The sequence below is a fragment of the Acinonyx jubatus genome, chromosome D3 (assembly GCF_027475565.1).
Source record: "Acinonyx jubatus isolate Ajub_Pintada_27869175 chromosome D3, VMU_Ajub_asm_v1.0, whole genome shotgun sequence".
Taxonomy (NCBI): domain Eukaryota; kingdom Metazoa; phylum Chordata; class Mammalia; order Carnivora; family Felidae; genus Acinonyx; species Acinonyx jubatus.
In genome coordinates this window covers 55704102-55723315 of record NC_069392.1, presented here as the reverse complement: position 1 = coordinate 55723315, position 19214 = coordinate 55704102, and the positions used below count along the sequence as shown (strand labels likewise).

The 19214-nt window shown below is 40.8% G+C and overlaps 1 protein-coding gene across 4 annotated transcripts in view; it reads left to right on the top strand.

Annotated features, from left to right (window-relative positions):
* Positions 1–14264: 14264 nt before the first annotated feature.
* The window catches only part of RPRD1A (regulation of nuclear pre-mRNA domain containing 1A), a 68293-nt gene continuing 63343 nt past the window's right edge, over positions 14265–19214 (top strand). For 2 of the 4 annotated variants that reach the window (XM_015082334.3, XM_015082333.3), the window contains exon 1: positions 14267–14586. In XM_015082334.3, the coding sequence (XP_014937820.1) occupies positions 14436–14586 (151 nt within the window). In that variant the 5' untranslated portion in view covers positions 14267–14435. Of the gene's footprint in view, positions 14587–19214 lie in introns of all 4 variants that reach the window. The other 2 variants (XM_015082335.3, XM_015082336.3) reach the window with 2 other exon arrangements.

The following is a 19214-nucleotide window of genomic DNA, read 5'->3' as shown; positions in this document are numbered from 1 at the left end:
ATTTTTGAGACAGAGAGAGACAGAGCATGAATGGGGGAGGGTCAGAGAGAGAGGGAGACACAGAATCTGAAACAGGCTCCAGGCTCTGAGCTGTCAGCACAGAGCCCGATGCGGGGCTCGAACTCACGGACCACGAGATCATGACCTGAGCCAAAGTCTGATGCTCAACTGACTGAGCCACCCAGGTGCCCCTAAAAGCATTTTAAAAAAAAATAAAATAAAATGTAAATAAGATCATGTTACATTTCTGTTCAACACTTTCCCACAATTTTCCATCTCAGAGTAAAAGCTGAAGTCCCTGCAGTGGTCTGCAGGTGCTGTATGCTTGTTCTTCCCCGCCCCCGGACTTCATCTTACTCTCTGCCTCCTCTTACTCTCTGATCACACCCCTCCAACCCTAGGACTTCTCCTTGCTATTTCTTGAACCACAACAGGCACACTCCTGTCCTAGGGCCTTTGCTGTTGCCATTCCCTCTGCTGGGAACACTCTGAAATATTGCTTGACCCTTGCTTCCTGTCCTTCAGATCTCAAAATATCATCTTAGTAAGGCTTTCCCTGGCTAAGCAATTTAAAAATTCTAACACAAGTTGTCGAGGATGCAGAGAAAGAGGATCTCTTTTGCACCCAAGATAGATAGATAGATAGATAGATAGATAAATAAATAAATAAAATTCTAACATAAGCTACCTCCCCCCCTATTTACTTTTGCTCATGGCCCGTACTCCATCATGCCTTGTATTACATTTACATACATGGCTCATTATTTACCTCCATGTAAGCTCTATGAGGGGCAGAGTTTTTTTGTCTGTTTTATTCACTGCTGTATCCGCAGCACCCGGCTCATGTTAGGTGTTTCATATCTCAATGTTCTCCTGCCAAAGACCATGAAGAATACAACGGGTAGTTGATCAAGTTGGGTTTTTAGCTGTTGTAATGAGGGAGAATGTACACTAGAGGGAACCAGGGAGCGGCTCACTTAGAGGGCTTAAAGCATTCAGACTTTTTGTTAGGTAATTTGGGGGAGGTTTCAAGGAAGAGAGGCTTTTTTCTTGTTCAAGTAGGTATATGTTTGAATGATTTAATGAATAAATATAAGGGTGGTCTTCACATACCTGAAGGGCTGCCGTATGAACCTGACTGAAATCAAGTTCATTTTATAAGAATTCAGAGGGTGGAGTTGAGACAATGGATAAAGTAATAGAGTGAGCAAGCTTCCACTCACCCTAAGAATTTTAACAAAATGAGCCCCTCTGCAGGAAGATGAATCCCAATGACTTGACTTCTTGAGAGACGCTGCAGGAATAGTGGACTAGGATATTGTAGAAGTAACTAAGGCTAGACCTAATAGCTTCAGATTTTTGTGAAGTTCCGTGATCTACCAAAACTCACTTGGCCTCCCAGCTTTCTTCCTATGAAGATCTCAGTAAGAATCAGACACTGGTGACGCTAAAATGAAGAAGAAGCTGTCTATGTCATTAAGGATTTCACAGTCTAGAAGTGAAGACAGACATGAAACAAACCTAGGCAGTGTAGTTCTTTTTTTTTTTACAAGTGCCCTCCTCAGTGCCCCTCACCCACTTCCCTCCTCTTCAGCCCCACCCTAATCAACCCTCAGTTTGTTCTTTGTATTTAAGAGTCTTTTATGGTTTGCCTCCCTCTCTGTTTGAAACTGTTTTTCCCCTTCCCTTCCCCCATGGTCTTCTGTTAAGTTTCTCCAGTTCCACGCATGAGTGAAACGTATGATATCTGTCTTTCTCCAGTTCCACCCACATTGTTGCTAATGGAATAATTTCATTCTTTCTCAATGCCAAGTAGTATTCCATTGTATATATAAACCACATCTTCTTTATCCATTCATCAGTTGATGAACATTTGGACTCTTTCCATTATGTGGCTATTGTTGAAAGCGCTGCTATAAATATTGGGGTCCATGTGCCCCTATGAATCATCACTCCTATAGCCTTTGGATAAATTCCTAGTAGTGCAATTGCTGGTTCATAGGGTAGTTTTATTTTTAATTTTTAGAGGAACGTCCACACTCTTCCAGAGTGGCAGCACCAGCTTGCCTTCCCACCAATTCTGTCATTATTTAAAGTATTTCTTCCAACATTCTCTTATATACTGTATCCATCTTCTTTTCCTTTTCCTTTTTGTTTTATTCTGCTGTTGTCATCAACATGAAAGTTCCTGTTACATTCTGGTTTCAATGCTGGTGCACAGGGAGGGGTGGTTTTTAAGTAGGTGGGCCTTCTGCTCTGCATGAGGCACAGCTCCCTGGTGGCAAACTCAGATGTTAAAAGTGAAAATATTTGTGCCACAATCGGCAGTTAGCAAAATGTATCACTATTTTCAGCCATAATCTTTTTTTTTATTATTATTATTTACATCCAAGTTAGTTAGCATATAGTGCAACAGTGATTTCAGGAGTAGATTCCAGTGATTCATCCCCTATGTATAACACCCAGTGTTCATCCCAGCAAGTGTCTCCCTTAGTGCCTCTTGCCCATTTAGTCTGTCCCCCCTCTCACAACCCCCTCCAGTAACCATCTGTTTGTTCTCCATATTTAAGAGTCTCTTATGATTTGTCCCCCTCCCTGTTTTTGTATTATTTCTGCTTCTCTTCCCTTATGTTTCATCTGTTTTGTATCTTAAAGTCCTCATATGAGTGAAGTCATATGATATCTGTCTTTCTCCGACTAATTTCACTTAGGATAATACCCTCTAGTTCCATCCACATAGTTGCAAGTGGCAAGATTTCATTCATTTTGATTGCCAAGTAATACTCCATTGTATATATATACCACATCTTCTTTATCCATTCATCCATCAATGGACATTTGAGCTCTTTCCATACTTTGGCTATTGTTGATAGTGCTGCTATAATCATTGGGGTACATGTGCCCCTTCAAAACAGCATACCTGTATCCCTTGGATAAATACCTAGTAGTGCAATTTCCTGGGTCATAGGGTGGTTCTATTTTTAATTTTTTTTAAACAATTTTTTTTAACGTTTATTTATTATTGAGAGACAGAGAGACACAGAGCGTGTGCGGGGAGGGGCAGAGAGAGAGGAAGACACAGAATCTGAGGCAGGCTCCAGGCTCTGAGCTGTCAGCACAGAGCTGTCGCAGGGCTCGAACTCACAAACCGTGAGATCGTGACCTGAGCCGAAGTCGGATGCTTAACCGACTGAGCCACCCAGGTGCCCCTTTAATTTTTTGATAGTCAGTGTTGTTCTTAAGGGTAGTTCTGAAGAAGTTGTTCTCACTGGGGGCAGTTTTGCCTCCCCATGGGACATTTGACAATTATCTGGAAACATGTTTGGTTGTCACAAAGGGGAGGGAGATGCTACTTGTATCTAGAAGTAGAAGCCATGGGGTGCCTACGTGGCTCAGTTGGTGGAACACAGAATCTGAAGCAGGCTCCAGACTCCAAGCTGTCAGCACAAAGCCTGATGTGGGGCTTGAACTCATGAACCAAGAGATCATGACCTGAGCTGAAGTCAGATGCTTAACTGACTGAGCCACCCAGGTGCCCCAAGACATTATTTTAGAGGGAGCATCTAAAATATTTGTTGATGAAATGATATAATGTCTACGATTTGCTGCAAAATAATTCAGTGTATGTATGGTGAGGGGAGGGTGTGAGAAAGGGTAGAAGTTTGGCCAGGGATTGATAATTGTTCTGAGTGTTGATGGGTACATGGAGGCTCATTAAATTTTTCTCTTAATTTTTGTATATTCCTGAAATTTTGTATAATAAAAATTCAAATCAAGTTTTTTCTTTTCTTATTGTGGTAAAATATACATTACATAAAATTTATCATTTTAAGGGGTGCCTGGGTGGCTCAGTTGGTTAAGCATTCAACTCTGCATCTCAGCTTAGGTCTTGATCTCGCCATCTTGAGTTCAAGCCTTGCATTGAGCCCTGTACCACGTTGGGCATGAAGCCTACTTAAAAAACATTTTTAGGGGCACTGGGGTGGCTCAATTGGTTAAGTTCTGGCTCTTGATTTCAGCTAAGGTCACAAACTCACAGTTGGTGAGGCTGAGCCATCGGGCTCTGTGCTGACAGCATGGAGCCGGCTTGGGATTTTCTCTCTCCCTCTCTCTCTCTCTTTCTCTGCCTCTACCCTGCTTATGTTCTCTCTCTCTCTCTCTTTCTCTCAAAATAAATAAATAAACATGAAAACGAATTTTTAATTTTTTTTTAATTAAAAAATTTCCATTTTAAGGGCACCTGGGTGGCTCAGTTGGCTAAGTGTCCAACTTCAGTACGGGTCATGATCTTATGGTTTGTGGGTTCAAGCCCCACATTGGGCTAACTGCTGACAGCTCAGTGTCTGGAGTCTGCTTCTGATTCTGTGTCTTCATCTCTCTCTATACCCCTTCCCATCTCTCTCTATACCCCTCTCCTGCTCATTCTCTCTCTCTCTCTCTCAGAAATAAACATTAAAAATTTTTTTTAATTCCATTTTAATCATTTTTTAGGGTATAATTCAGTGGCATTATGTATATTTACAATGTTGTACAACTATCACCACTATTTCCTGAAATTTTTAATCATCCCAAACATAAATTCTGTACCCATTATACAATAACTCCCCATTCCTTCCTCCCCCTAGACCTTGGTCATTAATTTTTTTTAATTATTATTTATTTTATTTTTTAATTTTGATTTAATTTAATTTTTTATTTAATTTTTTAAAAAATTTACGGGGTGCCTGGGTGGCTCAGTCGGTTAAGCGTCCGACTTCGGCTCAGGTCATGATCTCGTGGTCTGTGAGTTTGAGCCCCACGTCGGGCTCTGTGCTGACAGCTCAGAGCCTGGAGCCTGTTTCGGATTCTGTGTCTCCCTCTCTCTCTGACCCTCCCCCATTCATGCTCTGTCTCTCTCTGTCTCAAAAATAAATAAACGTTAAAAAATAAATAAATAAATAAATAAATAATTTACATCCAAATTAGTTAGCATATAATGCAAAAATGATTTCAGGAGTAGATTCCTTAGTGCCCCTTACCCATTTAGCCCATCTCCTCTCCCACACCCCTTCCAGTAACCCTCTGTTTGTTCTCCATATTTATGAGTCTCTTATACTTTGTCCCCCTCCCTGTTTTTATATTACTTTTGTTTCCCTTCCCTTATGTTCCTCTGTTTTGTCTCTTAAAGTCCTCATATGAGTGAAGTCATATGATATTTGTCTTTCTCTGACTGGCTAATTTCACTTAGCATAATCCCTTCCAGTTCCATTCATGTAGTTGCAAATGGCAAGATTTCACATTCTTTTTGATTTCCAAGTAATAATCCATTGTGTGTATATATATATATATATATATATGCCACATCTTCTTTATCCATTCATCCATAGATGGACATTTGGGCTCTTTCCACACTTTGGCTCTTGTCAAAAGAGCTGCTAGAAACATTGGGGCACATGTGTCCCTTCGAAACAACACACCTGTATCCCTTGGATAAATACCTAGTAGTGCAATTGCTGGGTCATAGGGTAGTTCTATTTTTAATTTTTTGAGGAACCTCCATACTATTTTCCAGAGTGGCTGCACCATCTTGCATTCCCATAAAATTATTATTTATTTGAGAGAGAGAGAGAGCACGAGTGGGGGAAAGGCAGGGGGGCACGGGACAAAGGATCTAAAGCGGGCTCTGCACTGACAGCAGAGAGCCCGATGCAGGGCTCAAACTCACAAACCATGACCTGAGCTGAAGTCTGACATTTAACCTACTGAGCCACCTAGTAGCGGTCACTTTTTTTTTTTAACGTTTATTTCTTTTTGAGAGAGAGAGAGAGAGAGAGAGACAGAGCATGAGCAGGAGAGGGGTAGAGAGAGAGGGAGACACAGAATCTGAAGCAGGCTCCAGGCTCCGAGCTGTCAGCACAGAGCCCGTTGTAGGGCTTGAACTCAAGAACCATGAGATCATGACCTGAGTGGAAGTCAGACACTTAACCAACTGAGTCACCTAGGTGCCCCTGGTCACTTCTATTCTACTTTTTGTCTCTATGGATTTGCCTATTCTAGGTTCCTGGTGTAATCATACAGTGGAATCATACAATATTTGTCCTTTTGTGTCTGGCTTATTTCACTTAACATAATGTTTTCAAAGTTCACCTATGTTGTAACGTGTCAGAATTTAATTTCTTTTTATTGTTGAATAATATCCCATTGTATGTATGTATTGCATTTTGTTTGTACATTCATTCTATTGATTCAAACCATTGTTTAAGTTTATTTATAATTTTTTTTATTTTTTTAAATATTTATTTATTTTTAAGAGACAGAGAGACACAGAGTGCCAGTGGGGGAGGGCCAGAGAGAAAGGAAGACACAGACTCTGAAGCGGGCTCCAGGCTTTGAGCTGTCAACACAGAGCCTGATGTGGGGCTCCAACTCACAAACGGTGAGATCAGACCTGAGCCAAAGTCAGACGCCAAGCCAAATGAGCCACCCAGGTGCCCCTATTTATTTATTTATTTTGAGTGGGAAGTGGGACACGCATGGGGCAGGGTCAGAGAGAGAGAGAAAGAGAGAGAGAGAGAGAGAGAGAGAGAGAGAGAGAGAATCCCAAGCAGGCTCCGAGCTGTCGTCACAGAGCCCAATGTAAGGCTTGATCTTACAAACCGGGAGATCAAGACCTGAGCTGAAATAAAGCGTTGGATGCTTAACCGACTGAGCCACCCAGGCGCCCCAGATTCAGACCAATTTTCAAACCAATTTAAACTTCAAAAGGAAGTTCTTCATTGTGGGGGAGAACAGGCAGGTGCAGGAAGAATATTGTTTGCATGTTTAAATGGGTAGAAAGCAGTGGAAAATGGAATTGCATAGGATTTGGGAAATAATTGGGGAGTCTGACACAGCTAGAGGCTCGAGAACATAGGGGAGTTGTGACCAATGGGGCTGCCAAGACTAGTAGAATTCAATTAATGTGAACCTTGTACGCCAGACTAAGGACGTGGTTTTTTTCTTATAGCAAAGGGAGCCAATGGAGGTCCCTCACCTGCCCCAATCAAAATATACTTATTATTTTTCTCAGTGCATGCTTGTGGTCAAAAAGTCAAACCTTACTGAAATGTCTACATTGTAAAGAAGACATTACCTGTTTTCTTACCAAGAGAGCTAACCACTAGTTAACAGTTTGATGTATATCTTATATTAAAGCTGTCTAGCTGAAAGACCACAAGAACCACATCAAGTTAAAGTTCGGGTGATTTAGCTTGCTGCAACTGAAGAACACACATCAGAGACACTGTGGGTGAGTCTTTAGGAAAGAATTGGGAAGGGCTTATAAGATTTGAGCTTGAGTTGGGTGATTCTATGGAGATTTTAGGGAAAGGAGGGATCCGTTCTGGATTGGATGCTGTCAGGAAGCAGGGAGAATTTGGTGAGTGGGTAGATCTTTGGTAATTTCTATCTATAATGCCAAAGGACTAAGGTGGGTGGGGTTAGAGATATCATTGGTAAAGGAGCTGTAATCATTTATGTTTGTTATAAGAGGAAGACGTTAGTGATTTTTGTGGTTTCAAGGTGGCCTTGACTCTGTTTTGTTCCACAACAGTCACAGAATGACCTTGTCCAGTTACTCTTTATGTCCTATGAGGATAGTTGATGTTTTGTTAGGAACACTACAGCCCGGCTATCAGCTTCCAGGGTTATCTTTTTCCTTTCTCAGTTCCCCATGTTAGCAAGGGCAGATGAAGTCAGCCTGCAGGATATGTTATTCTGTGATGTTCAGACCCATTGTCAAGATTTCATTGATTGGAAGGTTGCTTAGAGAACATCATCTGTTATTGCACTGAAGTCAGTAATCATGTTTCTTCTGTTGGAACAGGAGCTGTTGAGTCATCTGATGTGACCATGGCTATATTTACACGTACAGGGAAAAACAGCCAAAGTACCCGATCTCCTAATTCCTTTGTTTCCTGGAACATTTTAGTAATATTAATGATTTCAGAGAAGTCTATAGGGATATAAGTACAGTTGACCTTAAACAAGGCAAGGTTTAGGGGTGCCAACCTCCCTGCACAGTCAAAAATCCACACATAGCTTTTCACTATAACTAAAACTTAACTACTAATAGCTTACTGTTGATTGGAAGCTTTACCAATAACATAAACAAATGATTAACACATATTTTGTGTTTGATGTATTCTATACCATATTCTTATAATAAAGTAAACTAGAGAAAGAAATTGTTACCAAGAAAATCATAAGGAAGGGGGCACCTGGGTGGCTCAGTTGCTTGAGTGTCTGACTCTTCATTTCAGCTCGGGTCATGATCCCATGGTTGTGGGATCAAAACCCACATTGGGCTCTGTGCTGAGTGTGGAGTCTGCTTAAGATTCTCTCTTTCTCTCCCTGTGTCCCTCTCCTCCTGCTCGTGAGCTCTTTCTCTTTCTGTCTCTAAAATAAAAAAAAAAAAAAATTGGAAAATACGAAATAAACCATTAATCTAATTATTTCTATTAGACTTCCCCCCCTTTTTTTAGTACTGAAGTGAAATGCACATAACATAGAATTAATCATTTTTAGTTTTTTTTTATTTTTTTATTTTTTAAGTTTATTTATTTTCAGAGAGAGAGAGAGAGAACTCACACATGAGCACATGAGCAGGGGAGGGGCAGAGAGAGGAGGGAAAATCCCAAGCAGTCTCCGTTCTGTTAGTGCAGAGCCCCATGTGGGGCTCTATCTTATGAACTGTGAGGTCATGACGTGAGCTGAAATCAAGAGTCTGACACTTAACCAACTGAGCCGCCCAGGGGCCCCTATTATTTATTATTTTTTAGTAATCTCTATGCCCAACATGGGGGTTGAACTCACAACCCTGAGATTAGGGGGTCACATGCTCTTCCAACTGAGCCAGCTGAGCATCCCAGAATTAACCATTTTAAAGTGTGAACTTTAGTGGCATTTAGTACATCTACAACGCACTGCAACCATTACTTCTATCTAGTTCTAAAACATTTTCATCACTGCAAAAAACAACTCCGTTAAACAGTCACTTCCTTGTTCCCCCTCCCCCCCCCAGCCCCTGGCAACCATTATCTAGCTCTGGATTTACCTATTCTTGACATTCCATATAAATGAAATCATACAGTATGTGCCTTTTGTGTATGAGTTCCTTCATTTAACATAATGCTTTTAAAGTTCATCTATCTTCTAGCATTTATTGCTGCTTCATTCCTTTTGTTCACTTAATAATATGCCACGCTGTTTTGATTTCTATAGCTTTGTAGTAAGTTTTGAAACTCACTTTGCTTTGCTTTTTCAACATTGTTTTGGTTATGCAGTCTCCTTTGCAATTCCACATGAATTTTAGAATCAGCTTTCCCACTTCTGCACAAAAGGCCACTGGGTTTTAACATGAATTGCATTGGACTTGGAGCTTGTTTTATGTAATATTGTTATATTAACAACGTATGTCTTTTAATCCATGGACAAGTTATGTCTATCCACTTATTTAGGTCTTCTTTGATTTCTTTCAAAAATATTTTTGCAGTTTTCAGTGTATACCTGAAAATATCCTTGGTTAAATTTATTCCTGTATTTTATTATTTTTTATGCTATTGTAAGTGGGACTATTTTACTAATTTCATTTTCAGATTGTTTATTGCTAGTATATAGAACATAGAACTACAACTGATTTTTGTGTATTCACCTTAGTCCTGTTTTTTTGCTGAATTAATTTAAAAATTATTTAAAATGTTTATTTCTTTTTGAGAGAGAAAGAGAGACAGAGCATGAACAGGGAAGGGGCACAGAGAGAGGGAGACACAGAATCCAAGGCAGGCTCCCAGCTTCACGTTGTCAACACGGAGCCCGATGTAGGACTCATCTGAGTGGAAGTTGGATGCTTAACCGACTGAGCCACCCAGACGCCCCCTGATGAATTAATTTATTAGCTCCAGTGCTTTTGTGGATTCCTTAGGTTTTTTGTTTGTTTGTTTGTTTGTTTTTTAGGATTTTCTTATGTGTAAGATCATGTCCTCTGTAAATAGAAATAATTTTATCTCTTCTTTTACAATTTGGATACCTTGTATTTCTCTTTATTGCCTAATTGCTATGGCTAGAACTTCCAGTATAATGTTGAATAGAAGGTGGCAAAAATTTATATACTTGTCTTGTTCCTGATCTTAGGAAGAAAGCTTTCAGTCTTTCATCATCGAGTATAATGTTAGCTGTGGGTTTTCCCATACATTTTATTATGCTATATATATAACATTATATATGTATTATTATTATATAATACTATGTTCAGAAAGTTCCCTTTTATTCCTGCTTTGATGAGGTTTTTTTTTTAATCATGAAAGTATGCTGGATTTTTGTCAAAAATTTTTGTTTTTTCACCAATTAAAATGATCACGTGTTTTTTTCTTCATTCTTTTAAATTAAAAAAAATTTTTTTAATGTTTATTTATTTTTGAGAGAGAGAGATGGGGAGGGGGGAGAGGGGCAGAGAGAGAGGGAGACACAGAATCTGAAGCAGGCTCCAGGCTCTGAGCTATTAGCACAGAGCCTGACAAGGGCTCAAACCCACAAACTGCAAGATCATGAGCTGAGCCAAAGTCAAATGCTTAACCGAGTAAGTCACCCAGGTTCCCTACCTTCGTTCTTTTAATATGATGTATAATATTGATTGGATTTTGTATTTGAACTACCCTTGCATTCTTGGAATAAATCCCACTTCGTCATGATGTATAATCCTTTTAATAGGATGATGGATTGGGTTTGCTAGTATTTTGTTAAGGATTTTTGCTTCCATATTCATAAGTGATATTGGTCTAGTCTCTTCTTGCAACAATCTTCTTTTTTTTTTTTTAAGTTGAAGGAGCGCATCTCTTTGTTACTTAGTGGCCATTCCAAGAAAGCCAAAGATAGTTTTGTCTTTAATTTTTTTTTTAAAGTTCATTCATTTTTGAGAGAAAGAGAGAGACAGAGCACGAGTGGGAAGGGCAGAGAGAGGGAGACACAGAATCTGAAGCTGTCAGCACAGAGCCTGATGTGGGGCTTGAACTCACAAACTGGGAGATCATGACCTGAGCCAAAGTTGGATGCTTAATGGTTAGAGCCACACAGGCGCCCCAAGCCAAAGATAATTTATGGGGGGAAAATGCATCATTCTGATTTAAAAAATTTTTTTAATTTATTTTGAGAGAGAGAGAGAGAGAGAGAGAGAGAGACTGCAAACGGGGGAAGGATCTGAAGCAGGCTCTGCGCTGAGAGCAGTGAGCCCGATGTGGGGCTCCAACTCACAAACCGTGAGATCATGACCTGAGCCCAAGTTGGATATTTAACCACTGAACCGCCCAGGTGTCCCAACATTATTCTGAATTTGAGCCTGTATTTGGAAAGACAAATCAAGAAGTATAGTCAGAGGAGGGGTGCCTGGGTGGCTCAGTCAGTTAAGCATGACTTTGGCTCAGGTCATGATCTTTCTGCTTGTGAGTTTGAGCCCTACATAGGGCTCTATGCTGCCAGCACAGAGCCTGCTTCAGATCCTCTGACCACCTCCTCTCTGCCCCTCCCCTGCTTGTCTCTGTCTCTCTCAAAATACATAAATAAACTTAAAAAAAAAGAAAGTGACATAATTTGAAGGTTTTTTTTTTTAAAGAAGTATAGTCAGAGTATATTATGAAAACAAGTTATAATTATCTAAGGGCATATGCAGTTACAGCCAATATTTTTAAAACACAGCAATTAGTACCAATGTCAGTAAATATAGAACTAACAGCTTAGTGTGGAAAGCCATGTCACATACATGTACAAAATACTGTAGAAGTTCAGAGCAGGAACAGCCAAATCAGACCAAGGACTAAGGCAGACGGAAGAGTTGGTGCTTTTACTGGGTCACTGAGAGCAAAATCTCGCTGGAGAGAGAACAGATAAACTATATAAGTATACATAACATAGATTAGTAGTGTAAGTACTAAAGAAGGCATTCAAATCAGTAAAGGAACTTTTTACATGCATTGAACTGGCTGGGAAGGAAAAGAAGGTGGAATTTAAGATGGTCTTTAAATTTCAGGTAGAATTGAGGTAGAGAAGGAGGGAGTGGGAAGAATCAGAATTTTAGGTAAAGACATAATTTGGGAGATGATATGTAGGAATTCTGGTGGCTGAACGAGAATAGTGTAGAAGATACACTGAGGTCTCAGAAGACAGATAAGTTAAACCTGAACAAAGTGAAGGCTAAAAACTAGACTAAGTAGATTGGAAAAACAAAAGGATGTATAATAGGGAAAGACAAGAGTGTAGAGACAGGAATAGACCTGCGAGTGAGAGGAAGAGAAAGAAGTCATCTCACCTTTTGAGGTATGGCAGAACCTCAAACTGTAGTGACATTAAAAATGGGGGGGAGGGGCACCTGGGTGGCTTAGTCGGTTCAGGTCATGGTCTCACACTTCCTGGTTTGAGCCCCGCGTTGGGCTCTGTGCTGACAGCTCAGAGACTGGAACCTGCCTCATATTCTGTGTCTCCCTCTCTCTCTGTCCCTCCCCAACTTGTGCTCTGTCTCTGTCTCTCAAAAATAAATGCTATTTTTTTTAATGGGAAAGATAAACTATACTTACGATCAAACAAACAAAAAACGTATTTGATGCCCAGTTGGTGCAAAATTCTTGAACACTGCCCCTCAAAAGATAAGAATTCCTGTATTTTTTAATGTATCTTTCTAGAAGTTTGTATTAATATTTAGAATGTGACAGTACCTGTTTCTTTTGTGAACTATTGTAGTACTATGTCAAAACGTATGGATTTGTCACACATCATGTCATTCGTCATATGTCAAAATGCTAGATTAATTATGGGATTTTTTAAAAATTTTTTTACATTTATTTTTTTTTAATTTTTTTTTCAACGTTTATTTATTTTTCGGACAGAGAGAGACAGAGCATGAACGGGGGAGGGGCAGAGAGAGAGGGAGACACAGAATCGGAAACAGGCTCCAGGCTCTGAGCCATCAGCCCAGAGCCTGACGCGGGGCTCGAACTCATGGACCGTGAGATCGTGACCTGGCTGAAGTCGGATGCTTAACCAACTGCACCACACAGGCGCCCCTACATTTATTTATTTTTGAGAGACAGAGAGACAGACCACAAGTGGGGAGGGGCAGAGAGAGAAGGAGACAGAATCTGAAGCAGGCTCCAGGCTCTGAGCTGTCAGCACAGAACCCGACAAAGGGCTTGATCTCACAAGCTGTGAGATCATGACCTGAGCCGAAGTTGGGCACTCAACCAACTGAGCCACCCAGGCGCCCCAATTATGGGATTTCTGAAATTAGTTTTTAATTATACAAGGAATATGTGCAACCATTCTTGTAAAAAAATGAAAACAATAGAAACATAGCTTAAGGACTCCAATTCTGATCCTCCCTTTGACACCACTATTTAAAAAAAAATTTTTTTTTTTAACGTTTATTTATTTTTGAGACAGAGAGAGACAGAGCATGAACAGGGGAGGGACAGAGAGAGAGAGGGAGACACAGAATGTGAAACAGGCTCCAGGCTCTGAGCTGTCAGCACAGAGCCTGACGCGGGCTCGAACTCACGGACCGTGAGATCATGACCTGAGCCGAAGCTGGACGCTTAACCGACCAGGCCACCCAGGCACCCCGACACCACTATTAATGTAGTGTATATTCTTCCAGACTTTTTGCCCTGCATTTACATACTTATGAATTCATATAAAATGTACACTTTTATATTAAAAAAACAAATGTTATACTGTATTTTCCCCCAGGAACTTAAAAAAAAAAAAAACAACCCTCCAATTCACCACTGGATTAATCTTTTGAACTGCTGCATGTACTCTGTAATATGCAGTATTACAATTTTTAGCCATCTATCTGTTGTGAATGTCCCATCTCTTTAGGGTTAGTAAGCCTGACAAGAAACTAGCATACAGCTCCTCCGGCAAGCATGCGATTTCCCTAGCACTGAGGGCAATTAGCGAAAGTGCAGGGTCACAGGGAAATTGTAATTTTAAAATGTAATTATCACGCCAAATAGTCTTCCAAATTGGCTATGCCAATTCACACGCCTATGTAGATATTTTTAATCACTCCTTTCTTGGCAGACAGTTTTAACCTACGACGGTTCCAGACTGGGCAAACCCCACTCCGCCCCAGCCTGGCCGAAGCGGCACGCCCCCACATGCCTCCAGTGCGCCAGCTTTGGCCCCGCCCTTCCGCTCAGAGGACCTGCCGCTTGGCCTCGCCTCTTCCGAGGGCGGGGCGTGGGTCGGCCGTGACGTCACTGCCGGCCGGACGCCATCTTGCTGGTTTGCGGCCGGTCTTGGATGTGGCGGCAGCAGTGGTGAGGGCGTGGGGAAGGGTGGGGTGAGGGGGCGAGGCCGCGGCGCGGGCGGCGAAACTCTCCTCCCCTCAGCCCCACCGCGTGGGACGGCGTGAACGCGGTGTCGGAGGGATGTCAGCCTTCTCTGAGGCGGCGCTGGAGAAGAAGCTGTCGGAGTTGAGCAACTCGCAGCAGAGCGTGCAGACCTTGTCCCTGTGGCTCATCCACCACCGCAAGCACTCCCGGCCCATCGTCACCGTGTGGGAGCGGGAGCTGCGTAAAGGTGAGTCGCCCCGCCACCCGGCCTGTTCCCTGGTGCCGCCGGGACCCCCCCTCCCCGCGAGCTCCACTTCCCCAGCGACCCCAGCTCCCCGCTGCCCGGCACCGCCCTACCCAGCGTGCCCGGCTTCCTGGCGTCGGTGGTCCGCCGGCTAGGAGGAGCGGCGTGCACTGCGCTTCCCGCAGAACCTGCGGTTAGTAGGTATTGTTGCATAAGAAATGAAGGATCAAAACAAAACACAACTCCTTCTGATTTAACACAGAGGCCGTAGCCAGGAACTCGGGATTCTGCCTCTAATTAGGGCCAGAAATTCAGGCAGTCAGGTATCTTTTTCATTCTGTGGGTTATAATGGAGGGTAAGGGTGAAAAAAGGGAAGTGGAAAGGAAAAGATTGGCGTCCGGATGGGAGTTAATTCCATCATTTCTATAACACATCAACTCAGTCTTGAAAAATTAATAGAGGAATCGGAATTTTAGAATTGGGGAATGTGAAATTGCATCCATACCTGATGCAGTGAAGGAACCCTGAATTTGTAGATTTTAGAGGACTAGCATTCGGTGAATTTATTATTAATTTCTGGATTGCGGTTGCCTCACCTGAAAATGAGGGAGTTACATTGAGTCATCTAAAGTCTTTTCTTGCTCCGTGATTATGTACTTTCAGGGCAGCATGTTTGTTTTGCAAAACATCAGGCCTGTAAATGAAGTTAACTTTTCTGAGCAGTAGTCTGCTCTCGCTAAAACACTCAGAATCATTTCACTTCTGCAGAGCGACTTTATCTGTAAGAACTGATTGTCAGTGAGACTAAATCATTTGCTTAGAGTCTGGGTTTTAACCGTAATTCTTAATTCATTGCGTAGAAAGAATGTGCGCTTCTCGTTATTGCTTCAGACATTCTCCTGTATCGATATGCTGGTTATTTATTAATTAGGGGTTTTAACAGCCATTATTAATCAAAATGGATGCTTGTTTACTGACCTATATGAAAGCTGTATGATGTGATGTATTAATATGAGAGCTAAAATGTGGCATTGGCTACAGGGAATGGAAACAAACTGTCCTTTTCTTGTCTATTTGCTTGTGGTTAATCTCTTAAGAGAAATGGACCTTGGAGTGAGGTTTTTCAGTTCATATGTGTGTCTCTGTATTGGTGCTCAGGGAGGAATTCATCTTCTGTGAGTGACCAGAAAGGTTTGAGAAGCAGATAAAAAGGTCTGGAAAATAGCTGAACTCTGAGAAGGAAGTAGTTGTCTTTGCTCCTATACTTTACTAGATTTCGAAATAAGCAAAAGGCTTATACTTTTTTGGGGTTAGGGAAGAGTATCAGAAACACATAATCAATAAAGGATTGGTACCCAGACTATCTTAAGAGAACTACCACAAAGCAATAGAAAAATGGCAGTACTATTAAAGGTGCCCCATGAGCGGAAACCTGAAAGGCCAATGAATGATACTTAATCTTACTGATCAGGAAAGAATAAACCAATGAGGTACCACTTTATACCCTTCAGTTTGCAAGAATTGGTGAAGATGAAAAAAAAAAGAATTGGTGAAGACGGGGAGAAACAGGAACTCTCCTACACTACTGGTTGAAGTGTAAAAAGGAGATAAACTCCATGACTTCCTAATGAAGTTGAAGGTATATATCCTTTGACCTAGCAGTTCTTCTAGGAATGTGTCTTAGAAACTAATACATGTCCTCAAGGAGTCATGTTTATTGTAGCTTCTTAGTAACAAAATTAGAAACAGCTGTGGGCGAATATATTGAAACATTCATGGAATATAATACCGACCAGCAGTTTTCGTGAACAGACTAGAGCTCCATGAAACAACATCACTGAATTAAAAAAACAACAAACAAGGAAAATGTTGAGCTAAGAAAGCAAGGTGCAGACCAGTATGCCATCTGGTAAAGTTTGAAAACATGCAGGAACAATACTCTGCTTTGTTCGCAGATACCTGTAGTTACAGTTAGAAAAACATGCATAGTGATGATTAACATCACGTTGCAAGACAGTGCTTACCATAAGGGAGAGAGGAAGTGAAAATGGATCTGTGGTGTCTTACATTTCATATTTTTTTTAATCATTTGATACCTGGGGGAAAATGATAAGATGTGCTATTAACTGGGCTTGGGGTTATTTCCATATGTTTAAACGATTTATAATTAAAAAAAAATTGAAGGCATATAAATAGATACTGTAGGAGGCGAGTGGTATTGGGTGATGATGGTAATGGTGGTGATGATCATGCTGCTGCTGCTGCAGTTTTGTTTGGTTTTGCATTATCTGCCAGAAGTTTCCTTTCCTTGACATGACTGTACCTTTGCAGGGTAGAGCCTTTGTGTTCCCCCACCTTTGCAGTGTTTTGCTCATCAACTTTATTTTTTTTAGTGTTTATTTTTGAGAGAGAGAGAGAGAGAGAGAGAGAGTTTGTGTGCGCACGCATGCGCGCAAGTTGGGGAGGGGCAGAGAGAGAGAGAGGGACACACAGATTTCAAAATAGTCTCCAGGCTCTGAGCTGTTAGCACAGAGCCTGACGTGGGACTCAAACTGATGAAGTGAGGAATCATGATCTGAGCCAAAGTTGGACTCTTAACTGACTGAGCCACCGCAGCGTCCCTCCTCATCAGCTTTAGGATCCTCCATGGCCTGTAGCATAATGACAAGGGGAATAGTTAACTGAATATCAGCATTGTTTTAGCCATCTTACTGTGATACTGTGAATCCTCACATAATCTCTATAAAATAAATATTTATAAAAGGAATTGGTCAAATTTGAAATAAAGAAATCAATAAGTAAAATCAGTAGAACATTTTGTATTAAGCTTGGCATTCTTTAGTTTCTTGAAGTGATTAAAGAAGATAAATGTGACATGGGTAGGAAAAATTACTGTTCAAAATATAAGAATCAGGTAAAATGGTAATGTCACACATGGTAATTATCCAGTTATGAAGATTTCCTTTTTTGTTCCACCTTCCTTATTTTTGCCTCTTTTAAAGAATTTCTGGGGTGGGGACAAAAAAAGAATTTCTGTTTGCAGGTATATATCCCAAGGCCTTTATGAAGACTATAAAGTAGCCATATTTTCCCTGAGAAATGTGTTAGAGCATAACCAAAAAACGTAAGGATTTTGTTGTTTTCTGACTGCTTTATTGAGATATAATTAACGTATCATACAATCACTCATTTAAAGTGTATAGTTCAGTGGTTTTTAGTGTATGGTGAGACCACCACCATAGTCAATTTTAAAACATTTTCATCACCCAGAAAGAAACTCTATGCCTTTTAGCCATTATCCCCCAAACCCCTCCACTTTCCCTAGCCTTAGGCATCCATTAGTTTGTGTTGTCTATAGATTTGCCTATTCTTAGCATTTCACATAGTGGAAGTATACAACATGTCATCCTTTGTGCTTGATTTCCTTTGATTAGTATAATGTTTTCCAGGCTCATCTGTGTTGTAGCATTTTTAATTCCTTTTCATGGCCAAATAATAATCCATTGTATGGATTTATCCATTCATCAGTTGATAAGACATTTGGTTATTTCTGTTTTTTGCTATTATGAGTAATATTGCTATGAACATTTGCATACAGGTTTTTGTGTGAATGTTTTTTCATTTTTTTTGAATATATACCTATGGGTGGAATTGCTAGGTCATACAGAAACTCTATGTTTAACCTTCTGAGGAACTGCCAGACTTTTCCACAGTGACTGCTTCATATACTCCTACCAGCAGTGTATGAGGATCCAATTTTTCTACACCTTTGTCAGCACTTGTATTACCTGTCTTTTTTGTAGCCATCCTATTGGGTTGTAAAGTATGATTGTGGTTTTCATATGTATTTTCCTGATGGCTAAGGATATTGAGCACATTTACATGTGCTTAAGGCTATTTGTATGTTGACTTTGGAGAAATGTTTGTTCAGATTCTTGCCCATTTTTACATTTTTTTAAAATGTTTTTTTTTTATTTTTTGAAAGAGGGGAAGGGAAGGGCAGAGAGAGACACACACACACAGAATACGAAACAGGCTCCAGGCTCTGAGATGTCGGCACAGAGCCCGACACAGGGCTCGAACTTATGAACTGTGAGATCATGACCTGAGCTGAAGTTGGACACCTAACCGACTGAGCCACCCAGACGCCCCAAATTGATTTCATGTTAATGTAAAATAACATTTAGTAAAAGATAACGATTTCCTAAAAATATTAATTGGAGTGATTTACATTTTTGCAAATCTTTGTATCTCTTTTTTTTTTTAATTTTTTAATTTTTTTTATGTTTATTTATTTTTGAGACAATGTGAGAGTAAGTGCAAGCAGTGGAGGGGCAAACAGAGGGAGACACAGAATCTGAAGTGGGCCCCAGGCTTTGAGCTGTCAGCACAGAGCCCGACACGGGGCTAGAAGTCACAAACCATGAGATCATGACCTGAGCTGAAGTTGGACACTTAACCGACTGAGCCACCCAAGCACCCCTAAGATACATATTTTTTAATGTTTATTTATTTTGAGAGAGAGAGAATCTCAAGCAGGCTCCATGCTCAGTATGGAACTGGACTCGGGGCTTGATCTCACAAATTGTGAGATCGTGACCTGAGCTGCAATCAAGAGTTGGACACTTAA